General features: G+C 43.1%; 1 protein-coding gene and 1 non-coding gene across 4 annotated transcripts in view; both read left to right on the top strand.

Annotated features, from left to right (window-relative positions):
* LOC140206209 (BTB/POZ domain-containing protein 7-like) overlaps positions 1-23,744 on the top strand; it is a 172,867-nt gene that overhangs the window by 20,130 nt on the left and 128,993 nt on the right. For all 3 annotated transcript variants that reach the window (XM_072274518.1, XM_072274519.1, XM_072274521.1), the window contains 2 exons: positions 8,121-8,308; positions 21,022-22,086. In XM_072274518.1, the coding sequence (XP_072130619.1) occupies positions 8,227-8,308; positions 21,022-22,086 (1,147 nt within the window). In that variant the 5' untranslated portion in view covers positions 8,121-8,226. The remainder of the gene's footprint in view (positions 1-8,120; positions 8,309-21,021; positions 22,087-23,744) is intronic.
* LOC140206478 (U6 spliceosomal RNA) lies at positions 17,610-17,716 on the top strand. Its single transcript, XR_011888169.1, has one exon. It is a non-coding gene; the product is annotated as a U6 spliceosomal RNA (small nuclear RNA).

Genomic DNA, 23,744 nt, shown 5'->3' with positions numbered 1-23,744 from the left:
CATATAATAATAGGGATAAGATTGATCTTGATCATTGTGGTATTGGCAGGCCAATTGCTGTTATTCAGACGAGAAATACCATTGTTTCTAAATGTAGCTAGTTTCTTTTCCTCAGAAACTGTGGATTTGGATTGAGACATATCAGAGCGAGTGTATTTTGGCCCAATTAGCCAAAGTTTCCTGGAAATAGATAAGGTATAACAAAAAGGGCAAACTACCATTTAAGCGAATAAGTTATGCATTTAAATAAAATACAGAACAAATTAAACACTAATACTACCTAAGTACTATAAAATTCTGTACTAGCCTCCATAATATGCAGGACATCTTCAAGGAGCTGCACCTCAAAAACACACGTCCATTATTAAGGACCCCCATAGCCCAGGTTAAGCCCTCTTTTCGTTGCTACCATCAGGGAGGAGGTACAGAAGCCTGAAGGTGCATACTCAACGATTCAGGAACAGCTTCTTCCCCTCAGCCATCAGATTTCTGAATGAACATTGAACCCATCTACACTACCTCACTACTTTTTATTTCTGTTTTTGCACTACTGATTTAATTTAACTATTTAATATACATATATACTTACTGTAATCTACTGAACTTTATAATATGTTTTCAATTATTACATTGTACTGCAGCTGCAAGGTTAACAAATTTCACGACAAAGGTGATACTAAACCTAATTCTCATTTGGAAATATAGCTATCCTTTTTCCTCAAGTACAGTGGATGCAAGTTATTTGGGGCACATCTGGACTAATATATATTGGCCCAATTAAGCGGCGGCCCTCAAACTAGTTAAAAAGGTATAAGGTGAGCTACTATTTAACCTAATAACAAATTATGTATTTAAATGAAATACAGAACAAATACAGAACACTGCCAATATGGTACTATAAGGCTGTATTAGTTCCTAATAGTTATCGACGGTGTATGTTTCCATGTTCTTTTGACTGTAATTAAACAAAAGCGCAGTGACCTAGTATAGATAATGGTCTGCCATCAAACAATGCTTTTGACAATTGCATCCTTAAAATCTTTATTCTCATTGTGCCATTCAAGACGATTGTTGATATCTTAAAATTCTTCATCGTTCCTAACTTGAAGTAGTGAAATTGTTTTATTTTTCACTCCTGGCCATTTCTGGCATCTCCAGGCCTGAATGTTTGAAACCACAGTGAGCAAAATGGTTCTGAATTGTCTTGCTGCTTATTACCCGGCAACTATCAGTGACAATCACTTTTTTGAACGCAAACACATGCAAATGACGGCTATTGTGATGTGATCAAAGTCATCAGAGAGGCACTGAAGCTAGTGGATATAGAAGTGTTTTATTCAACAGAAATAAGCGCCAGGTATCATACTGAGACACTCTTGGAAGAAGAGGCTTGCTCAACCCAAAATTGCATACCATTTTTAAATGCTAATGATCAAAGGTAGCAACAGGACAATTCTATGCTACAATGTATCCTGGCTGTTTTTAGATTTTGTTTTTTTTAAGAGTTGTCCCAAATAAGCGACTGCTCCAATTAACCAGAATCCAATTTAAAAAATATATATATAAAATGTGTGTGATAATGTATATATAGCCAGCAGGCAATGATAAAAGTTGCCTCAGCGTCTCCATGAGACAGAATCTTGTAGCTTCACCCTGACAGTTATAGTCATAGTCATACTTTATTGATCCCGGGGGAAATTGGTTTTCATTACAGTTGCACCATAAATAATAAATAGTAATAAAACCATAAATAGTTACATAGAAATATGTAAATTATGCCAGTAAATTATGAAATAAGTCCAGGACCAGCCTATTGGCTCAGGGTGTCTGACCCTCCAAGGGAGGAGTTGTAAAGTTTGATGGCCACAGGCAGGAATGACTTCCTATGACACTCTGTGCTGCATCTCGGAGGAATGAGTCTCTGGCTGAATGTACTCCTGTGCCCACCCAGTACATTATGTAGTAGATGGGAGACATTGTCCAAGATGGCATGCAACTTAGACAGCATCCTCTTTTCAGACACCACCGTGAGAGAGTCCAGTTCCATCCCCACAACAACACTGGCCTTATGAATGAGTTTGTTGGTTCTGTTGGTGTCTGCTACCCTCAGTCTGCTGCCCCAGCACACAACAGCAAACATGATAGCACTGGCCACCACAGACTCGTAGAACATCCTCAACATCGTCTGGCAGATGTTAAAGGACCTCAGTCTCCTCAGGAATTAGAGACGGCTCTGACCCTTCTTTTAGACAGCCTCAGTGTTCTTAGACCAGTCCAGTTTATTGTCAATTCGTAGCCCCAGGTATTTGTAATCCTCCACCATGTCCACACTGACCCCCTGGATGGAAACAGGGGTCACCAGTACCTTAGCTCTCCTCAGGTCTACCACCAGGTCCTTAGTCTTTTTCACATTAAGCTGCAGATAATTCTGCTCACACCATGTGACAAAGTTTCCTACTTCCTACAAAGTTTCTTTAACCAGGTTTACTGAGAAAGAATTGCATAACAAAATGGTAAGGAGGAATTGCTAGTCACCTGTCGTTACAGAAAGCATAGTAAACCCCCCATGGAGTTGTTTTTAAAACAATTAAGCACTTGGCACTACTGTGCCATGGTAATGTAATCTTGCCCCTAACAACTGAAAATTGTATTTTTTATTGTATATAATGGGCACAGAGCCAAGCCAGATGTGAAAACGGACACCTGCAAGTTTTTAAAAAGTCCCTGATCAAAGGAATGCTTTTCATATTCTATATTGTTGTACCTTGGTTTTCCACCCCTTATATTTAAATGCTGGCGCCAAAGAGGTGCTATTATAAATTAATCTTGTGAGTCTGTGATTGAACTAGAGCACCTCGTTCATCAGCTGCAAAGTTGAGTTAAACCAGTTCTTTGCTGCTTCTCTCCCTTCTTAAATAGTAGCAAAAGGCAGTTCGGATTTGTTGGGAGCACCGGACTTCTCTTGTTTGAAAGATTAGGACTGGTGGTGTCTGAATTGGTTTAATGCACAGGTACCGTCTCTGATTAGCTTACTGACGCTGCCTGTGGGATACTGAACTACACGCTGTACAAGAAAGAAATATAGATAATATTGAGTGGGCAGCCAGTGACTTTTACCCAGGACAGACAAAATGGCATAACTTTAAGGTGATTAGAGGAAAGTGTAGGGGAGATATCAGAGTTAGGTTCTTTATACGGAGTCCAAAGTTCAAAGTAAATTTTATTATCAGAGTACAGGTACAGCTGCAAGAAAAGGTTCGTGAACTCTTTGCAATTTTCTGGTTTTCTGCATTCGTTACTCATAAAATGTGGACTCATCTTCATCTAAGTCAGAGGAGTAGACAAACACAATCTGCCTAAACTAGTAACACACAGACAATTGTACTTTTCATGTCTTTATTGAACACATTGTTTAATCACTCACAGTCTAGGCTGGAAAAATGTGTGAACCCTTGAGGGCTTTATCAACAGTAACCTCCACCAAATGTTTCCTATAGCTGCTGATCAGACTTGTACAATAGTGAGGAGGAAATTTAGACCATTCCTCCATGCAAGACTATTTCAGTGCTTCAATATTTCTGGGATGCCTTGCATGAACAGCCCTGTTCAGGCCATGCTACAGCATTTCAGTTGGGTTAAGGTCTGGACTCTGACTTGGCCATTCCAAAACATAAATTTTCTTCTCTTTAAACCATTGTTGTTGATTTACTCTTGTGTTTCGGATCATTGTCTTATTGCATCATTAAACTTCTATTAAGCTTCAGGTGATGGACCCCAACCCTAACATTCTCATGTAAAATGTCTTGATGCAATTTTGAATTAATCATTCTCTCAACTATTGCAAGCTGCCCAGGCCCTGAGGCAGCAAAGCAGCCCCAAACCATGATGCTCCTTCCACCATGCTTCACAGCTGGAATGAGGTTTTGGTGTGGGTATGCAGTGCCTTTTTTCCTCCAAACATAGCGGTGTATGTTTCTGCCAAAAAGATCAATGTTTGTCTTATTTGTCCACAGAACATTGTCCCAGAAGCATTGTGGAACTTTCTGCAAACTTGAGGCGTGCAGCAATGGTTTTTTAGGAGATCAGTGGCTTCCTCCACCGAACATTGTTTTTCTTATAGTGGACACATGAGCAGAGACTTCAGCAAGTTCTAGAGATTTCTGCAGGTCTTTTCCTGTTACCCGGTTCTTTTTCACCTCCCTCAGCATTGCACATTGTGCTCTTGGTGTGATTTTTGCAGGCTGCCCGCTCCTAGGAAGAGTAGCAACAGTACTGAATTTTCTCCATTTGTAGACAATTTCTCTTGCCGTGGACTGATGTACATCAGGTCTTTAGAAATGTTTTTGTAGCTTCATCCATCTCTACAGTTCTTCTACTGAGGTCCTCTGAAAGTTTTTTGGCTCGAGACATGGTGCACATAACCAGATGTTTTTTAAGAGCAGGCTCTCTCAGTAATCTGACTTTGTCTTGTTATAGGGCAGGGCACCTGAACAACACACACCTCCAATCTCATCTCATTGATTGCAACACCTGACTCCAAATAGCTTTTGTAGAAGGCATTACCCCAGAGGTTCCCATACTTTTTTTGAACCTAGACTGTGTTTAAATGGTGGACTCAGTATAGACTAGAAGTACAATTGTTTGTACGTTATTAGTTTAGGCAGATTGTGTTTTTCCATTGCAGTGACTTAGATGAAGATCAGATCATATTTTATGAGTAATTAATGCAGAAAACCAGATAGTTGCAAAGGGGTCCATAAACTTTTTCTTGCAACTGTATGTCACCACTTACAACCCCAAGATTCATTTTCCTGTGGGCATACTCAGCTAATCTATAGAATAGTAATCATAATGAGACCAGATCAATCAGAGTGCAGAAGACAACAAACTGTACAAATGTAAATATAAATAAATAATGAGAACAAGAAATAACAAGAGTCCTTATAGTGAGATCTTTGGTGGTAAGAACATTTCAATGGATGGGCAAGTGAGCGTAATTATCCCTTTTTGTTCAAGAGCCTGATGGTTGAGGGTAGTAACTGTTCCTGAACCTGGTGGTGCGAGTCCTGAGGCTCTTGTACCTTCCAGCTGATTGTGGCAGCAAAAACAGAGCAGGTCCTGGGAGGTGAGGATCTCTGGTGATGGATGCCGCTTTCCTGCAACAGTGTTTCATGTAGATGTGCTCAATGGATGGGAAGGCTTTACCCATGATGTACTGGGCTGAATCCACTATTTCTTGTAAGATTTACTGTTCAAAGGCAGAGTGATGAGTGCCTGGGATTTCCTACCCGATATGTCTCCAATTTATCTCGTAGAGGCAAATAAATTAGGAACATTTAAGATCCTCTCAGGTAGGCCTGTAGATAATAGAAAAATGGAGGTATACGTGGGAGGGAAGGGTTGGATTGATCTCAGAGTAGGATAAAAGGTTGGCATGTCTTTGGATGTGGGAGGACACTGGAGCATCCAGAGGAAAACCAGATGGTTATAGGGAGAACATACAAACTCCTTACAGGGCAGCAGCAGGAATTAAATCATGGTCTTGCAGTTAATGCTGTAATACTTTTTTTTAAGCACTGCACTATTGTGTTGAGCTGGATGATGGGGTGGAGATGGGTCCATATCAAAGGAGGTACAAGGTGAGCTAGTCTGCAGGTCACCCTTGGACAAGGTGTAGCACCTGCTTAGCACTCTCCCCCTAGATCAGAGTCACGTGTAACAGTTGGAGCAGGTGGTGGATGGTCGTGCATATCACAAGTCCTGGTTATGCGACCACTACTGCCAGGCAGATAATCTCTGAAGAGTATTGAGAATGGCTAGGGTCACCCATCCTGTAAAGATACTGCTAAGAAGGCAGCAATAGCAAACCAATTCTGTAGGAAAATCTGCGAAGAACAGTCATGGTCATTAGACCATGATTGCCCAAGTCATATAACATGGCACAGAATGATGATTATCCTGACTGCCTACCACTCATACCCTTCAGCAGAGTAATCATCATTCCCTCCGTATTGGTTCAAATGTTTAGACATCTGCTTGTTTATCTCCGCTCACCCTGCCTTATTCCCGTCATTGTTTCCACACAGCCAAGGGCCAAGTGTTTCTGTTTGACAGCATATACATCTTTGCAGCAAATGTTTGTTTCATTTTAATCTGGCATTTAAATGACTATGTGGAAGAAGCAGTGGAAAAAGTAGACGAGGGTGGGAAGATCTGCATGTGGTGGGAGAGAAGCTTTGCGATAGAAATCTATGATGGTGAATGTGAAGAAAATGAGCTTGCTTGCATGTATGTCCGGGAACATACAGCATCAGTGACCCCGGTCTTTTAGGAGTTTGTATGTTCTCCTCATGACTGCATGGGTTTCTTCCCATATTCCAAAGACACGCCGTTCAGTAGGTTAATTGGACATGAGAAATTGTCCCGTGATTAGGCTAGGATTAAATTGGGGGATTGCTGGGCGACACAGCTTGAAGGGCGAGAAGGGCCTTTTCTGTTTTATATCTCAAAAAATAAGCGATCGTTAGTATGAAGCAAATCCATTGTACAGGCAATACATTTATTTTGAAAGGTCTTTTTTCTGTTGCAATGGCAGTGATGAGAATCAGAATCAGGTTTATTATCACCGGCATGTGCCATGAAATTTGTTAATTTAGCAGCAGCGGTTCAATGCAATACATATCTAGCAGAGAGAGAAAAATAATAATAAACAAGTAAATCAATTATGTATACTGAATAGATTTTTTAAAAACGTACCAAAACAGAAATACTGTATATTTTTAAAAAAAGTGAGGTAGTGTCCAAAGATTCAATGTCCATGTAGGAATTGGATTGCAGAGGGTTCCTGAATCGCTGAGTGTGTGCCTTCAGGCTTCTATACCTCCTACCTGATGGTAACAGTGAGAAAAGAGCCTAAATATGTCCAGCAGAGTCCTTTGAGATCGATGCTGACTTGGTTTCACATAGAGATTTTGGTTGGCTCGTGGCAGAATACCAGAGCAGTGTACCCACAAAATGTCAGAAGAACTCAGCAAGTCAGGCAGTGTCTGTGGGAAGGAATAAACTCTCAACATTTCTGGCTGAAACCCTTCATTGGGATTGGAATGGAAGGGAGAAGAAGGCAGAATAAGGAGAACAAGCTGGAAGGTAAGAGGGAAGTTGGCCAGGGGATGAAGGCTGAAGTAATAATCCGGGAGGGAATAAGTAGAAGTCGTGAGCTGAAGAAGAAGGAATCTGATAGGAGAGGGCATGGGACTATGGGAGAATGGGGAGGAGGAGGAACAGCACTAGAGGGAAGTAATGGACGGGTGAGGAGAAGAGAACGTGTGAGGGAGAGTCATAATGGAGAATGGGGAGGGGAGAGAGAGAGAAGGGAGATGGGAGAAATTACCAGAAGTTAGAGAAATCGATGTTCATGCCATCAGGATGAAGGCTACCCATATGGAATATGAGGTGTTGCTCCTCCAACCTGAGTGTTGACCCATTGTGACCATAGAGGAGGCCTTGGACAAACATGTCAGAATGGCAATGGGAAGTCAAATTGAAATGAGTGGCCACCAAAAATCCCACCTTTTGTGGCAGATGAGGCAGAGCAGTCCGTGTGGGGTCTCATCAATATAGAGTAGGTACAGTGGTTATAGTAGATGACCCTGGCACCTTTCACGTGTGAAGTGTCTCTTAACCTGGTGGGACTGTTCGGGGCCTTGAATGATGCTGAGGCAGGAGGTGTAGGGGCAAGTGTAGCACTTGTCCCACTGGCAGGGGTAGTGCCAGGAGGGAGATCTGTGGAGAGAGACAAGTGGACAAAGGACTCATCTAAAGAGTGATCCCTGTTTGGAAGGGAGTGATGTGTTTAGTTGTAGAATTTCAGTTTTAATCTGCAGTTTTATTTAACAGCATATTACACGCTGATTTCTTTTGACATTTAAAAGAATTAAGCAAAATCGTAATGTCTAACCTTGTATCAAGTACCACATTTCTTCTTGCTGTGTTCCATTCAAACTGAGTCTGTTTATTGTTTGCATTCTGAATCATGCGGTTACTAAAGAGTCTGAATAACATAAAGCGGAACTATTTATATGTAAGGGAAACAATTAAATCTTAATTAATTTTCCCCTCAGGAACTGTTCTTCAGGCAGTAAATGGTTGTCAGTAGACAGCTGAAGTTCCTTGCCTAGTGGAAGAAGACTATCTTAAAGAGATTCTTGCCATGTGTGTTCCAAGAAGATGGGTGTTAATGCTTCTACCTACCCGTATCCGTCATGTCAGACAGCTGGGGTGAAAACACAGTCTTCAAATGCAATCGGTGGTAAGAATCTTTTTCTGTATTATAAACATGAGAAAGTCCAAAGCAACATGCACAAAGTGCTGGAGGAACTCAGATGCTGCCTGACCTGCTATCGTCGTCGTTAGGTCACATCTGGAATTTCCAGTTGGCAGACGATTTCCCTCCACGCCGCTCTGACATGTTGGGAAGTCGTGTACGTGGCAGGTTCCAGCAGTGGTTTGCCTTTGCCGACTGCCGGGAGAGATCACCAGCTCCGGCAGTGGATGCCCAGGACGTCTCAGTGCCTTGCCGTGCTCTTAGCGCTCCACAACGCCTGCTGGCCTGCCGCCTTGACCATCGGACCATTAATCGGTCTCCTCCGCTCAATCCGCCATGGCCAGACTTCACACGCCGGGACAGGCAGATCCCCTACCTCACTGGGGGTCAAAGACCTGTCGGCTACCCTCACCTGGTTTGGCCCGTCTGCCGAGACGGTTTACCGGGGTGTGGCCGCTGCGCGTGTTACTTGGAGCCCCAGGTGAGAGCTGAGCACCAGGTGGGGACCAATGGTGGACGAGCTGCCCTGAAAAAGGGTACGCAGACCCCGCACCAGAGGTGCTGCCCCTCCCTAGACACCCCATACACCCCTGACCTGCTATGGAAATGGAGAAATAGCTGATGTTTCAGGCTGAGACCCTTCAGGGCCGGAAAGGAAGGGAGAAGGCACAAGAATAATGAAGTGGTTCGGGGGGGGGGGGGGGCGGGGAGGGGAAGGAGGCAAGCTAGAAGGTGATGGATGAAGCCAGGTGGGTGGGAAACGTTAAGTGCTGGAGATGGAGGAGTCTGCCAGAAGAGGAGAGTGGACCATAGAAGAAAGGAAAGGACGAGGGGGCCCAAGGGGAAGTGGCCACCCTCAGGATGGAGCAGAAACACCTTGTATTACATCTGAGTATCCTCCAACTTGATGGCATGAATATTGATCTCTCCTTCTGGTAAAAAATACGTTTTTTCCTCCTCTCTCTTCCAATCTCCACTCTGGCCTTTTACCTCTTCTCACCAACCTCCTTCCCCTCCCCCCACCTTTTTATTCTGGCATCTTTTCCCTTCCTTCTCAACCCTGAAGAATGGTCTTGGCCCAAAATATCGACTGTTTCTTCATTTCCGTAGAATCTGCCCGACCTGCTGAGTTCCTCCAGCATTTTGTGTGTGCTATTTTGTATCCTTACCAGGAACCAGCCAGTATCTTTTCTGTGTGGTAGGACCTGTTGTTTTGAAATGACTTCTGAAATGGTTATTTTGCAGATAATTTGATTTTTATGGTATCTTCCTGCTTTTTTTAAAAAGTGAAATTAAGATTGTTGTTCTTGGGTTTTATGGCGTTTGGCAAACATCTTTAACGATACTGCCACCTTCTGAACTGCACTGTGCATCAGGCTATCTCAGTCCTATATATTTACATTTCACAGTTCAAAGTAAATTTATAATCAAAGTGTGCATATGTCACCATATACAATCCTGAGATTCATTTTCTTGTGACCATACTCAATAAACATGTAGAATAATCATAATAAAACCAATGAAAGACTGCCCAACTAGGGCGTTCAACCAGAGTGCAGAAGGCAACAAACTGCAAATACAGAAGGTAGAAATAATAATAAATAAATAATAACTATCAAGAACATGAGATGAAAAGTCCTTGAAGGTAAATCCATTGGTTATGGGAACAGTTCAGTGATTAGGTGAGTGAAGTTGAGTTTGTATTTGTATCAAGATCTATTTTTTAAAAATTCCTGTATTCTTAAGAAACTGCACTATATGTTTAAAGCAATAATCCTGCGATCTTTTCTGAAAAATAGTGTTAATGTTAAATTGTATTTTATTCTACAATAACTTTAAAATCAAATTAGGATTGTTCTCTTCAGAGCAGAACTTCTCTAAGATTTTTATAAGTGAAGTGGGGAAATTCCATTCAAAGTAAATTTATTATCTAAGTACCTATATGTCACCAGATACAACCCTGGGATTCAGTTTCTTGTGGAAAATCGCAGTAGAAAAAAAAATTGCAATATTATCGATGAAAAACTACACACAAAGACTGATAAACAACCAATGTGCAAAAGAAGACAAACTCTGCAAATGAAAATAGATGCATACATGCATGCATACATACCTATCTGAGAACATGAGTTAATGAGTCCACAGCTTGTGGAGCCTGTTCAGTGTTGTGGTGAGTGAAGTTATCCATGCTGTTTCAGGAGTCTGACAGTTGTAGGGTAATAACTGTTCCTGCAACTGCTGATGTGGGAGCTAAGGCTCCTGTACCTCCTGCCCGATGGCAGTAGCAAGAAGAGTGCATGGTGTAGATCAGGGGTTCCCAATCTTTTTATGCCATGGACACCTACCATTGACCGAGGGATCTGTGGAGCCCCAGGCTGGGAACCTCCTGGTCAGTGTGGGGTCCCTTGATGATGGATGCTGCTTTCTTCTGCAGCACTCCTTGTAGATGTACTCAGAATTGGGTTTAATGTCACCGGCATAGGTCATGAAATGTGTTGTCTTTGCGGCAGCAGTACAATGCAACAGGTTTTTTTTCCTCCCTGATTTGGGAAATGCAGGGGTGATGGATCCAGACTCGGAAGTAACTTTCAAAAGGAATTTAAATAGATCTAAATGTTTTTTTTTCTTGAGGAAAGAGTAGGAAGGTAGAACTTGTTCTCTAGTTCCTGCAAAGCTTCCACTGGTCAATAGAGTCGCATGTTTCTAATGCTTACAGTTCAGTAGAATGTATCCTGTAATGTGGCAGTGAGTCAGAGGACAACTAATCCCACAATCATTCCCCTTTCACTCTCTGATCTCATCTGCAAGCCGATATACAGGGAAAGTTGGTCACTTGTCATTGTCGCTGGACAAATAATTTGCAAGGTTCTCTACTGATGACCCAATTTTTTAGAATCAAAGATTAATTTAGAGCTGGGTGTGATGTATTGCCTGTTAATAAATGGTAACATGCTGTTGAATTACTAGACTTGTAATCTGGCGACCTGTGCTAATGGTTTGATAGTTTAATTATCATTGGGGGATTTTAATTCAACTGATTAAATACAAATCTGGAATAAAAAGACGATAGTCTTCGTGATGAGCCTTGCTTATGAAATCACTTTTTATTGGGCATCTCTAGAGATGTGGCTCATTAGCCCCTTGCTAACAGCCACCAGATTCAGTGGTGAGAAATCCACCTTTCTCAGACTCTATGCATCTCGGACAGATGTGACTTGGGTACTGCCAAACCCATGAGGTTGGGATGTCCAAACCCAATATGTGTGAATACTGTGTAACTTACTGCTCCCCTGCAGTTGCCCAGCAGCAAGACACAGCAGACCATGCACCGCATACAATTATAAAGAATATTTATGAATATTAACTTAACCGGTTATTAAAGAAAAGAAAGAAAAAACAAAAGGGCTCATCATAATTCAACAGTCAAATGTGCACTTTAAGTTGGAGGTCATCTTGAAGCTGTCTTTAACTCGCGCACTGGACGCTCGGTGTGTATGAAAGCACACACCACCTCCTGAATGTTGCTCGAAATCCATCTCAAACAAACGGGCTCCCCCACGGGAGCACGAGGAAATCTGCAGATGCTGGAATTTCAAGCAACACACATAAAAGTTGCTGGTGAACGCAGCAGGCCAGGCAGCATCTCTAGGTAGAGGTACAGTTGACGTCTCAGGCCGAGACCCTTCGTCAGGACTAACTGAAAGAAGAGCTAGTAAGAGTTTTGAGAGGGGGGGGGGAGATCCGAAATGATTGGAGAAGACAGGAGGGGGAGGGATGGAGCCAAGAGCTGGACAGTTGATTGGCAAAAGGGATATGAGAGGATCATGGGACAGGAGGTCTAGGGAGAAAGAAAAGGGGGAGAGGGGGAAAAACCCAGAGGATGGACAAGGGGTATAGTGAGGGGGACAAAGGGAGAAAAAGGAGAGAGAGAAATAAGAATGAGTAAATAAATAAATAACGGATGGGGTGCGAGGGGGAGGTGTGGCATTAGCGGCAAGTTTGAGAAGTCAATGTTCATGCCATCAGGTTGGAGGCTACCCAGACGGAATATAAGGTGTTGTTCCTCCAACCTGAGTGAGGCTTCACCTTTACGGTAGAGGAGGCTGTGGATAGACATATCAGAATGGGAATGGGACGTGGAATTAAAATGTGTGGCCACTGGGAGATCCTGCTTTCTCTGGCGGACAGAGCGTAGGTGTTCAGCGAAACGATCTCCCAGTCTGCATCGGGTCTCGCCAATATATAGAAGGCCACATCGGGAGCACCGTATGCAGTATATCACCCCAGCCGACTCACTGGCCAATATATAGAAGGCCACATCGGGCCTCACAGGAGGATAGGCCCTTCCTCCTTGAAGCCATTCAGCTGCACAAAGCCCCTCGTGCAACAGGGACCGCATCCTCAGCCATCTTCCCTCCTGTCTTCTCCTAGCTCCCGCCAAAAAGACCTCATCACTCATCAGCGTTCATCACAAATACCTCTCTGCCCAGCATTCTCTAGAACTTTCTCGCAATTCCACCACCCTGATTGGCTGACACAGTATTCCCAAATTGAGCAACAAAGCCACTTATCTCTAACCCACACAGGCTGAAAGCAGAGCAGAACTGCTGAAAGCAGAGCAGAACTGCTGAAATGAAATACCTAAAGCATAGCAGTAAAAATTTTAACCACTTATATTCAGTTATTTTAAAACACCAGCTTGTGTCCGTCGGGAGAGCAGGTCTAGCCTACGTGGAACTGTGCATCCGCTTCCCTGTGTTTGCCTCTTTAAAAGATTAGTTTTATTTGTTACATGTACTATATATCAAAACATCAAAGCACACAGTGAAATATGTCATTTGCGTCAAATCAGATCCATGAGGATTGTGCTGGGGGGCAGCCCGCAACTGTTGCCATGCTTCTGGAGCCAACAGAGCATGCCCACAACTCACAGACCCTAACCCGAATGCCTTTGCCCTCTACTTCCTTAGGAGTCTGCGAAGATTCAGCGTGACATCAAAAACCTTGACAAACTTTTGTAGATGTGTAGTGGAATGTGTATTGACTGGCTGTGTTACAGCCTGATATGGAAACATCAATGTCTTTGAGCAGAAAATCCTGCAAAAAGTAGTGGATTTGGCCCAGTACATCACGGATAAAGCCCTCCCAACCATTGAGCATATCTAGATTAAATACTGTCACAGGAAAGCAGCATCCATAATCAAAGATTCTCACTGTCCAGGCCATACTCTTTTGTCACTGCTGCCATCAGGTAGAAGGTACTAATGCCCCAGGACTTGCATCACCAGGTTCAAGAACAGTCACTACCCCTCAACCATCAGGCACCTGGACAAAAGAAGATAACTACACTCATCTATTCAGATGTTCCCACAATCAATGATCTCCCTTTAAGGATTTTTTATCTTGTTATTTATTGCTATTTATTTATATTTATATTTGCATTTGCACAGTTTGTTGTCTTCTGTGCTCTTACTCTTTCATTAATGCTGTTTACAGTTACCATTCTATTGATTTGCTGAGTATTCTGCAGGGAAATGAATGTCAAGAGTTATATGTGGTGACATGTATGTACTGTGATAATAAATTTTACTCTGTTTTTGAACTTTGGACTGTGGGAGGAAACTGATGCAGCCAGAGAGAAGCCATGCAGTCATGGGGAGAATGTGCAAAATGATGGGAATTGAACCCCAGTCGATAATCACTAATGCTGTAATGCATAACGCTAACTTCGACATTTCTGTGCTGACCCTAGACTTCCTGCCCTGCGAATCATCCAACGTGCTAGACGGTTCAGTGGGAACTGCAGATGGGCAGAAATGTTGACCTTGCCAATGAGTGAACAAAGTAAAACTTGTGGTGAATGAAGAACTGAATGTGAATTAGTATTTGTTTCCTTACGCTTAACTGGTCAATAGAACATAGAACAGTACAGCACAGTACAGGGGCTTTGGCCCATAATCTTGTGCCGACCTTTTAACCTACTTCAAAATCAATCTAACTCTTCTCTGCTACGTGACCCTCCTTCATCATGTGCCTCTCTAAAAGTCTCTGCAGTGTCCCTAAAGTGTCTGCCCTACCACCACCCCAGCAGCACGCTCCATGTCCCCACCACTCTGTGTTTTTAAAAAAAAAACTACCTCTGATTCAGGAACAACTTCTTCCCCTCTGCTATCCGATTTTCTGAATAGACATTGAACCCATGAACACTATCTCTACTTTTTTTTTGGCACTCCTTATTTAATTTAACTATTTAATATAAGTACTGTAATTCAGTTTTTCTCTCTTTATTATGTATTGCATTGTACTGCTGCAGCAAAGTTAACAAATTTTGTGTCATATTCCAATGATATTAAACCTAACTCTGATTCTGACATCCCCACCCCCTATAATTTCCTCTAATCACCTTAAAATTATGTTCCCTTCCCCCCCCCCTCATATTAGTTATTTCCATCTTGAAGAAAAACTCTGTGGCTGTCTACTCAATCTATGCTTCTTATCATTCTTTCCACCACCTCTCATCCTTCTTCGCTCCAAAGAGATAAGTCCTAACTCACTCAATCTATCCTCACAAGACACACTTTCCAATTCAGGAAGCGTCCTGGTAAATCTCCTGTGCACCCTCCCTAAAGCTTCTACATCCTTCTGACAGTTCGGCAACCCGAACTGAACACTATAACAGAAACCTGAGAAATTTTGCAGATGCTGAAAATCCAAAGCAACACACACAAAATCATGGAGGAACTCAGCAGATCAGGCAGCATCCATGGAAATGAATAAACAGTTGATGTTTCACCCCAGGACACAATATACCAAGTGTGGTTTTAGCCAGGATTCTTTGGGCTGCAACATTATCTCATGGCACTTGAATTCGGACCCCGACTAATGATGACCAACACACCATATACTGTACCTTTGTAACTTACCTATCAACTTGCACAGTAAGTTAGAGAGATCTGTGAATGTGGACTCCGAGATCCCTCTGTTCCTCCACACTAAGGAAACTCACAAGCACTTCAGTGTGTCAGGAACGCCAGCCTAATAGAATCATGTTTAATATCACTGGCGTATGTCCTGAAATGTTTTAATTTTGGAGCAGCAGTACAATGCAATACATGGTAATAGAGAGACAAAACAGAATTACAGAATATCTATATTAAATAGTTAAACAAGTAGTGCAAAAAATAGAAATAAAAATATAATGAGGTAGTGTTCATGGGTTCAATGTCCATTCAGATGGCAGAGGGGAAGAAGCTGTTCCTGAATCATTGAGTGGGTGCCTCCAGGCTTTTGTACCTCCTTCCCATTGGTAGCAATGAGGAGAGGGCATGTGCTGGGTAATGGACGTTGCCTTTCTGAAGTACCACTCCTTGAATGTGGCCTAGATACTACTGAGTCTAGTGCCCATGATGGAGCTGACTGAGTTTATAATTTTCTGCAGCTTATTTCGATCCTGTAGCACCCCCTCCCCCATAACAGGCGATGATGCAGGCAGTTAAAATGCTCTTCATGGTACATCTGCAGAAATGTGAGTGTTTTTGATGACATTCCAAATCTTTTCAAACTCCTAATGAAATATAGCTGCTGTCTTATCTTCTTTGTAACTGTGTCAATATGTTGGGTCTAGGTCAGATCCTCAGAGATGTTGTCTCCCAGGAGCCTGAAATTGCTCACTTTCCACTTGTGATCCTTTGATGAGGACAGGTGTGCAATAATATGAATAACCAAGGGCTTTATAAGGCACTAGTGTGGCCTCAGAGTATTGTGAGCAGTTTTGGCCCCTTGTCTTCAAAGAATGAGGGGTGACCTCATTGAAACCCATCTAATGTTTTAAGCCTTGATAGAGTGGATATGGAGAGGATGTTTCCTATGGTGGGAGAGTCCAGGACCAGAGGGCACAGCCTTCATAATAGAGGGACGTCCTTTTAGAAAGGAAGTGAAGAGGAATTTCTTTAGCTTGTGGGTGGTGAATCTGGAATATGGGTATATTTAAGGTGGAGGTTGATAGGTTCTTGATTAGTAGAGCATGAAGGGATACGGGGAGCAGGCAGGAGATTGGGGCCGAAAGGGAAATGGATCAGCCATGGTGAAATGGTGGAGCACTCGATGGCCCATGTGGCCTCATTCTGCTCCTGTATCTTACGGTCTTATAATGTTTGAGAAATTTGTGCATGGCATTGATTCAGTGTGTAACAAGACTTGATTCATGTTAAGCTGAACTCTTGGTTCACAGTGCTGTACAAAGTTATCAAAGCAAATAAAAAATTCTGCTTGACATAAAATATTAGAAACCTTGACCCTTGTTTGCTCTTCATGATGTGTCTCTCTGATCTTTTGTACAAAGTTTCAGCTTGTACGCTCTTAAAGTGTGTACATTGCCCTTTTAAGTTTTTTGTAATGCTTTATTTTCATGTTGGGCTTTGTGAGCTTGGTTTATCAGCCTTTAAAATATACTTTGCGTGTGTTCCCCTTTTTAAAAAAGTTTTCTGGCATTGTGGTACCATGATTTAATTCTTTAATCTGTTTCAAATCCAGTTCAGACAGATGGGAGGGGTTTGTCTGGTAGGATTGCCTCGTGCACGACTTTCAACTAGTACTCCAAATTTTATTCCTTAAAAGCAGCCCAGTACTGTGCACCTTTTAATTTGACTCTAATCTCTAAGCTTTGCTCAAGGGAAGTTATCAGGCAGCTAGTTTGTGCATTTTCCTTCCTTTAAGGAGCAGAGTGTAGAGGTTGCAGAGGGACATCCTGCCAAAGCAAATTCACGCAATTCCTACATTAGTGCCTCAGTGAAGGATTGCCAGTCTGACCCCACTTCTTGAATGTGGGATCTGGATATCGACGTGGCACCAAGTGCTGTAACAATTGATTTGTGCACACTGCAAGTGAAAGTTAATGTTACTGAGTGCTGAATATAGAAACTACAGATGGAAGGTTTGTTTCTCTGCCAGAAACTTCAGCATGTCTTTGATTACAGATCATAACAGAACTGAGAGCTGTGCATGGCAGTGTGGGAGGAATTTATTTTCTTTCCATTTCTAGAGGGACATGCAAAGCTTGTGGAGGGATCTTTGTCTGTCTTTTCTTTGTTAGCACAACTTGCGCTGTGGAAATTTTGAATGCTCTTTGATCTTAAAATCCTCAAGATGTAATTTTTTTAAATTACATCCTTCTCATTTAAGTTATTGGTTTTAATACCTTCCCCACATCCCACATATACTTTGAGCAAATCCGGATTATAATAGCACCTTACGGTTTTGGGAATGCTTTAGATGGGCAAAAATAGACGTGCTCGCTTTGGCAGCACATATACTAAAATTGGAATGATGCAGAAAATATTAGCACGGCCCCTGCGCGAGGATGACACGTAAATTTGTGAAGTGTTAGATATTTTGGGGCGGCACAATTGTGTATTAATGAGCACACTGCATTACAGTACGGGCGATCTAGGTTCAATTTCCGAGTCTACATTCTCCCTCGTAGCCACGTGTGTTTCCTGCAGGTGCTCTGCTTTCCTCCCACAGTTCGAAGACATACCGGTTGGTAGGTTAATTTGTCATTTTAAATTGTCTTATGATTAGTCTCGGATTAAATTGGGTGGTTGCTGGGCAGCACGGCTCGAAGGGACGAAAGGGCCTGTTCCACACTGTATCTCAATAAATAAACAAGTAGTTTCAGGGGATTCTCTTGTAATCTTGTTCAACCCTACAATCTCTCTGGATTCTGTTCTTTTTATCCTCAGTTTCCCAATTTTGGTCACCCTACTATTGAGTGGATAACCAACTGTGATATCTTTCCATACCTTAAACTAGCTCTTGTTAAACTAGTTTTTTTTTTCATTTGACTGAATAGTAAAAGTTACCTTCTAATGCTCTTTGTGAATTTCCATGATATCCACATGTTTCATATACACTGTTGGTTCATTCTGTGCTGTGTTGTATGATGCGTGTGAGCACAGTCTTTCCCTGACCATGATTGTTCTTGGCAAATTTTTCTACAGAAGTAGTTTGCCATTGCTTTTTTCTGGGCAGTGCCTTTACAAGACGGGTGACCCCAGCCATTACCAATACTCTTCGGAGATTGTCTGCCTGGTGTCAGTGGTCACATAACCAGGACTTGTGATACGTACAAACATCCACCACCTGCTCCCATGGCTTCATGTGATCCTGATCATGGCCATGGGGCTAAACAGGTGCGACACCTTGCCCAGGGGTGACCCGCAGGCTAGCAGATGGAAGGAGTACCTTACTCCTCATTTGGTAGAGACATACCTCCACTCTGCCACCCAAGAAGTTCAATGACACAATTTCCATATACATCAAACAACAAATTTCCTAACATATGTCAGTGATAATAAACCTGATTCTCTTCCCCTTAATTCTCCATCTTCCAGCCCCGTTCCCAAGTAGGCAACGCAAGGTTAGGAATTGTCCTGGCACTCACATTTGGAATGTTGCAAGCTCATCAGAGGCAATTTGTAGCCAATGAATTACTTGAACTGTGTAATTATTGTAATACATACTTTTCATGTTGCTATTGTTCTGTCTTGCCAGAATTTTGTTCCATACCTGTCATTGTGTTAAGCGGATCTCGTTTATTCTGCTCCTCTGTTTCTCTTGTCAGCAGGTTTGCAAAAGAAGCCACTTTGCTGAATATCACAGGATCCTCTTTCGAAACAATACAGTTTTGCCAGAATTCAGTTCGATTCAAATTTAATTGTCATTCAGCCATACACGAATACTCATGAATACAGCCAAATGAGACAGCATTACTCCGAGGTCAGGGTGCAAAACACAGTACCAACAGTCACACACGAGATAGCAAGCGCAAATGGTATCACAATTACGCAATAAAAGAGTCAAAGACTCACACCATCAATCCACAGTCGACCACAATAGAGTCAGTCTCCCACCGAGTGAACAGTGGGTGGGGGAGTCTGCGTTTAATTAGTATGAACTTGTCTTTTAGAACATAGAACAGTTTAGCACAGGAACAGACCCTTCAGCCCACAATGTTTTGCTGAATAAGCTTAAAAAGTAAATTAAAAAAACCAAAAACTAACCCCTCCTATCTACACAATGTCCATATCCCTCCATCTTCCTTGTATTCTTGTGCCTATCTAAATGGCTCTTAAAAACCTCGAATATACGTATTTGCCTCTACCATCATACCAGGCAGCACATTCTAGGCATCCACCACTCTCTGAGGGGGAGAAAAAATTACCCCTCACATCCCCTTTCAAACCTATCCCTCTCACCTTCAATGTATGCCCTTTCGTATTAGATATTATCTTGGTCAGCTGATGGCCCTTCCCATCTCTCACATCAGAAGGCTTGTGGATCCCAGACCTAGAGGTCGAAGCTACGAACTTAAGGCAATTAGAGTTGAGTAGGCCACTTGGCCCCTCAGTTCTACCCCATCATTCAGCTGGATCCTGTTTGAAATGCACCCCCCTCACCCCACCGTTCCCAAAAGCACGCTCTCCTGCGACCTTTCAAAAATGGATCTGTTTCCTGATCATCTATATTTTAGTGATTTGATCTCCATGGTGCTGCAGGTAGTGAATTCCAGAGGTTCTGCAAGAATAGGTTGATGTTCTAGAGGACGAAGGAAATGCTGTACTGTTGGAGATGTAGAGTTTTGGATTAAATACTAATTTGAGGCCCTGTTCATCCAATCAGATGGATTTTTTTTTAAATCCGCCTGTTTTTTTGAAGGTATAAGTAAATTTTTTGTCATGGTATTCAGTATGATAATCTTCAGTTCATAATGTGTTTCTAAAAAGGTGGTGTTCATCATTAAGGATCCCCATCACCCAGGACATGTCCTCTTCTCGTTGTTGTCATCAAGGAGGAGGTGCAGGAACCTGAAGATACACTCAACAGTTCAGGGACAGCTTCTTCCCCTCTGTCATCCAATCTCAGAACGAACACTGCCTCATTTTTTAATTTCTGTCTTTGCAACACACACATTCACACACACTGTGTATTTGCTGTAGTTCACAAATTATTTTTCTATGATTATGTATTGCATTGTACTGCTGCCACAAAGACAACACATTTCAGGACGTATGCCAGTGATATTAAACCTAATTTTGATTTTTTTTTTTAAGTCTTTCATTCCCTGGTGCTGACGCCTAGAATTCTACAGTATGGGAGTGGGCCATTTGGTCCAACTAAGCCATGCATCTATCACTCTGTGTATAAAAAGAGAACACAAAACCATTCCTCTGACATTTCTTTCCCCCAGCAATACTTTTCTCCCAACTCCTTGAAAAATTTTGTACCCTTGTTTTAACCATTTCTACTCTGGCGGGGGGGTGTGGGGTGAAGTCACTGGCTATCCACTCAATTTCTGCCTCTTATCGTCTTGTACACCGCTATCAAGTCACCTCTCATCCTTCTTCAATCCAAAGAGAAACATCCTAGCTGGCTCAACCTATCCTCATAAGCCATGCTCCCTAGTTCCCACATTATCTGTCTATTAGTGTTGTAATTATACCTGCCTCGACCACGTCCTCTGGCAGTTTGCTTCATGTACATACCATCCTCTCACCACCCCCCCGCCTGTACTGTGAAGTGTTGTGCTAACCACTACGCTACCGTGTCGCCCCGCAAAGTTATTTTAACTCTGTTGTCACAAAGTTTGCTTCACTCTGACAAGAAATTATGTAACCTGCGATTTATTTGTCTTTGGACAGAATCCCCTTCGCATCCTCAGTTCGGATGTCAGCTGGAAGGGAAGCTCTGCGTCTCTGGGCTGGGCCAGGACAAGCGCGAGAAGAAGAAGAGCTCCAACCTTGCCTTGCTGAAGAAGAAGCTGTTCAGGCGGCGCAAGTCGGCCAAATCGGCTGACCATGCCAAGCACATGCGGGAGCTCCTCTGCAGCTGGGATGTGCGAGACGTGGGCCTGCTGGTGAAGCAATATGAAGCAGCTCTGGCCGTGAAGGAGCTGGCAATTCAAGCATGTGTGGCCAGGCCAGAGGCCAGCCGCTTAAATGAGGATTTGGCCAAGTTGTACCAGTTCAAGTACTGTACGGATGTGGACCTGATATTCCAGGGTACATGCTTTCCTGTCCATCGCGCCATCCTGGCAGCGCGGTGCCCTTTCTTCAAAACCCTGCTCCTGTCTAACCTGGACCGTGCGGAGTTGGTTATGGACATCAGCACTGTTGGCATAGACATACCGATATTGTCTTCGCTATTGCACTACTTGTACAGTGGAGAGTTTGGCGTGCGAGATTCCCAGATCAAAAATGTTGACATCCTAGTGCGTCTCAGTGAGGAGTTTGGCATGCCCAATGCCCTTCACTTTGACATCTACAGCCTCCTGGAGAGTTGCTGCTATTACGACGCGGTCCTCAGCTTCACCTCCAGCCCCGAGGCCTCCGACGGCTTCGAAGGGTGCCGCCTGGAAGGTGACTTCCGCTGCCACAAGGCCATCCTCTGCGCCCGCTCGCCGTTCTTCCGCAACCTCCTCCAGAAGCGGATCCGCAGCGGGGAGGAAACCACAGACCGGACCCTGCAGACCCCAGCCAGGATTGTTCTGAACGAGGCAATCATTCCAAAGAAGTATGCAAAGGTTATTTTGCATTGCATGTACACGGACCTGGTGGACCTGGATTTGGTCCTACCATTCAGCCCGTCTACAGGGAGTTTGAGGGAAGTGCAGGATGAATCAGGGAAGGACAGCGAAACCAGGTTGGAAAACGCAATGGAACTGTTCCATATCGCACTCTTCATTGAATTCGACATGTTGGCCCAAGGTAAGGAGAACATAGAACATAGAACAGTACAGGACAGGAGCAGGCTGTTGGGTGCCAAACCAGCTAAAAAGTCAGTCAAACCCCTCTCCCCGAAATCTTAACCCTCCTACCTGCACTATGTCCATATGCCTCTGTCTTCCTTACATCCATGTGCCTTTCCAAAGGTCTGTTCAAAGCCTCTAAAATATTTGCCTCTACCACCATACTGGGCAGCGTATCCATCACTCTGAATAAAAAAACTTACCCCCTCACATCCCCCTTAAGCCTACCCCCTCCCACCTTCAATGCATGCCCTCTGATATTAGACATTTCAACCCTGGGAAACAGATACTCTCTGTCCACTCTGTCTATGCCTCCCATAATCTTGTAAACCTCTATCAGATCTCCCCTCAGCATCCACTGCTCTGGAGAAAACAGCCCAAGTTTATCCAGCCTCTTGTGATAGGATATGCCCTCTAAACCAGGCAACATCCTCATAAACCTCTTCTGCACCCTCTCCGAAGCCTTAACATCCTTCCTCTAGTGGGGCAACCAGAATTGTATACTCCAGAAGTGGCCTAATCAGAGATTTGTAAAGTTGCAACATAACCCCTTGACTTTTGAAATTAATGCCTCAACTAGTAAAAGCAAGCATCCCATAAATGGCCTTAACCACCTTAGCGACCTGTGAAGCCACTTTCAAAGGGCTATAAACTTGGATCCCAAGATCTTCCTGCACAGCAACACTGTTGAGGATCTTGCCCTTAACGGTGTACTGTCTCCTTGCATTTGCCCTCCCAAGATGCAACACCTCACATTTATCTAGGTTAAATGCCATCTACCATTTCTCAGACCATATCTACATTTGATCTATTCTTTGCCAGTCTTCCACACTATCCACAACTGCACCAATCTTGGTATCATCTGCAAATTTACTAATCCACCCATCTACATTTTCATCTAGGTCATACATGCTTAGGGGGACAAAATGAGGGTGGCTGCTTGATTGGCAGTATGCTGTACCCGAGTGATCTTCTCGCTCTCTTTGATGAAGAGTTAGAGCCTGTCAGTCCTCGAGTCAGTTGGCTCAGAGAAGCAAAGCAGAAGATTGTAACGTGGGAACAGTGAGCTGTAGTCTCCCGCTGTCGTTGTTGCAGGAGTGACCTCTCTTTCTATGAATAATGAAGTGTTGGGTTATGGACTGTAGTTTTTGATGGACTGTAGATCAAGGTCTATTTGGGGTCTTGCTGTTGCTTGCATGGTATGGGGAGGAGTGTCTGTGATTTGCTGGGGGACAGTCATTGCTTATGCTGCTGCTTGTGCATATGGGAGAGGGGCTTTGGGGTTATGATGTTTCATTCATTCTTAAGGGTTTTTCCTGTTTTGAGGATGTCTGTGAAGAGTAAGAACTACAGGTTGTATACTGTATATATTCTCTGACATAAAATTGAACCGTTGACCTCTGCTCACCCATACAAGTTTCTGAAGTGGACTCAGCCCAGAGAGGCAAAGCTTCCTGTCCAGCTGACATCTGAACTGAGGATGTGAAAGGCATTCTTCAACAACTTTTGAAATTGTTTAAAACTAACTTTTGCATCCTAGGCTAAACTGTTCATAAAACAATGATCAGACTCCAATTCAGTGCAGGCTCGAAGGGCCGAATGGCCTTCTCCTGCACA

Source organism: Mobula birostris, chromosome 12 (genome assembly GCF_030028105.1).
Source record: "Mobula birostris isolate sMobBir1 chromosome 12, sMobBir1.hap1, whole genome shotgun sequence".
Lineage (NCBI taxonomy): Eukaryota > Metazoa > Chordata > Chondrichthyes > Myliobatiformes > Myliobatidae > Mobula > Mobula birostris.
The sequence above is the reverse complement of the archived record's forward strand: the minus strand, read 5'-3'. Positions and strand labels throughout refer to the sequence as shown.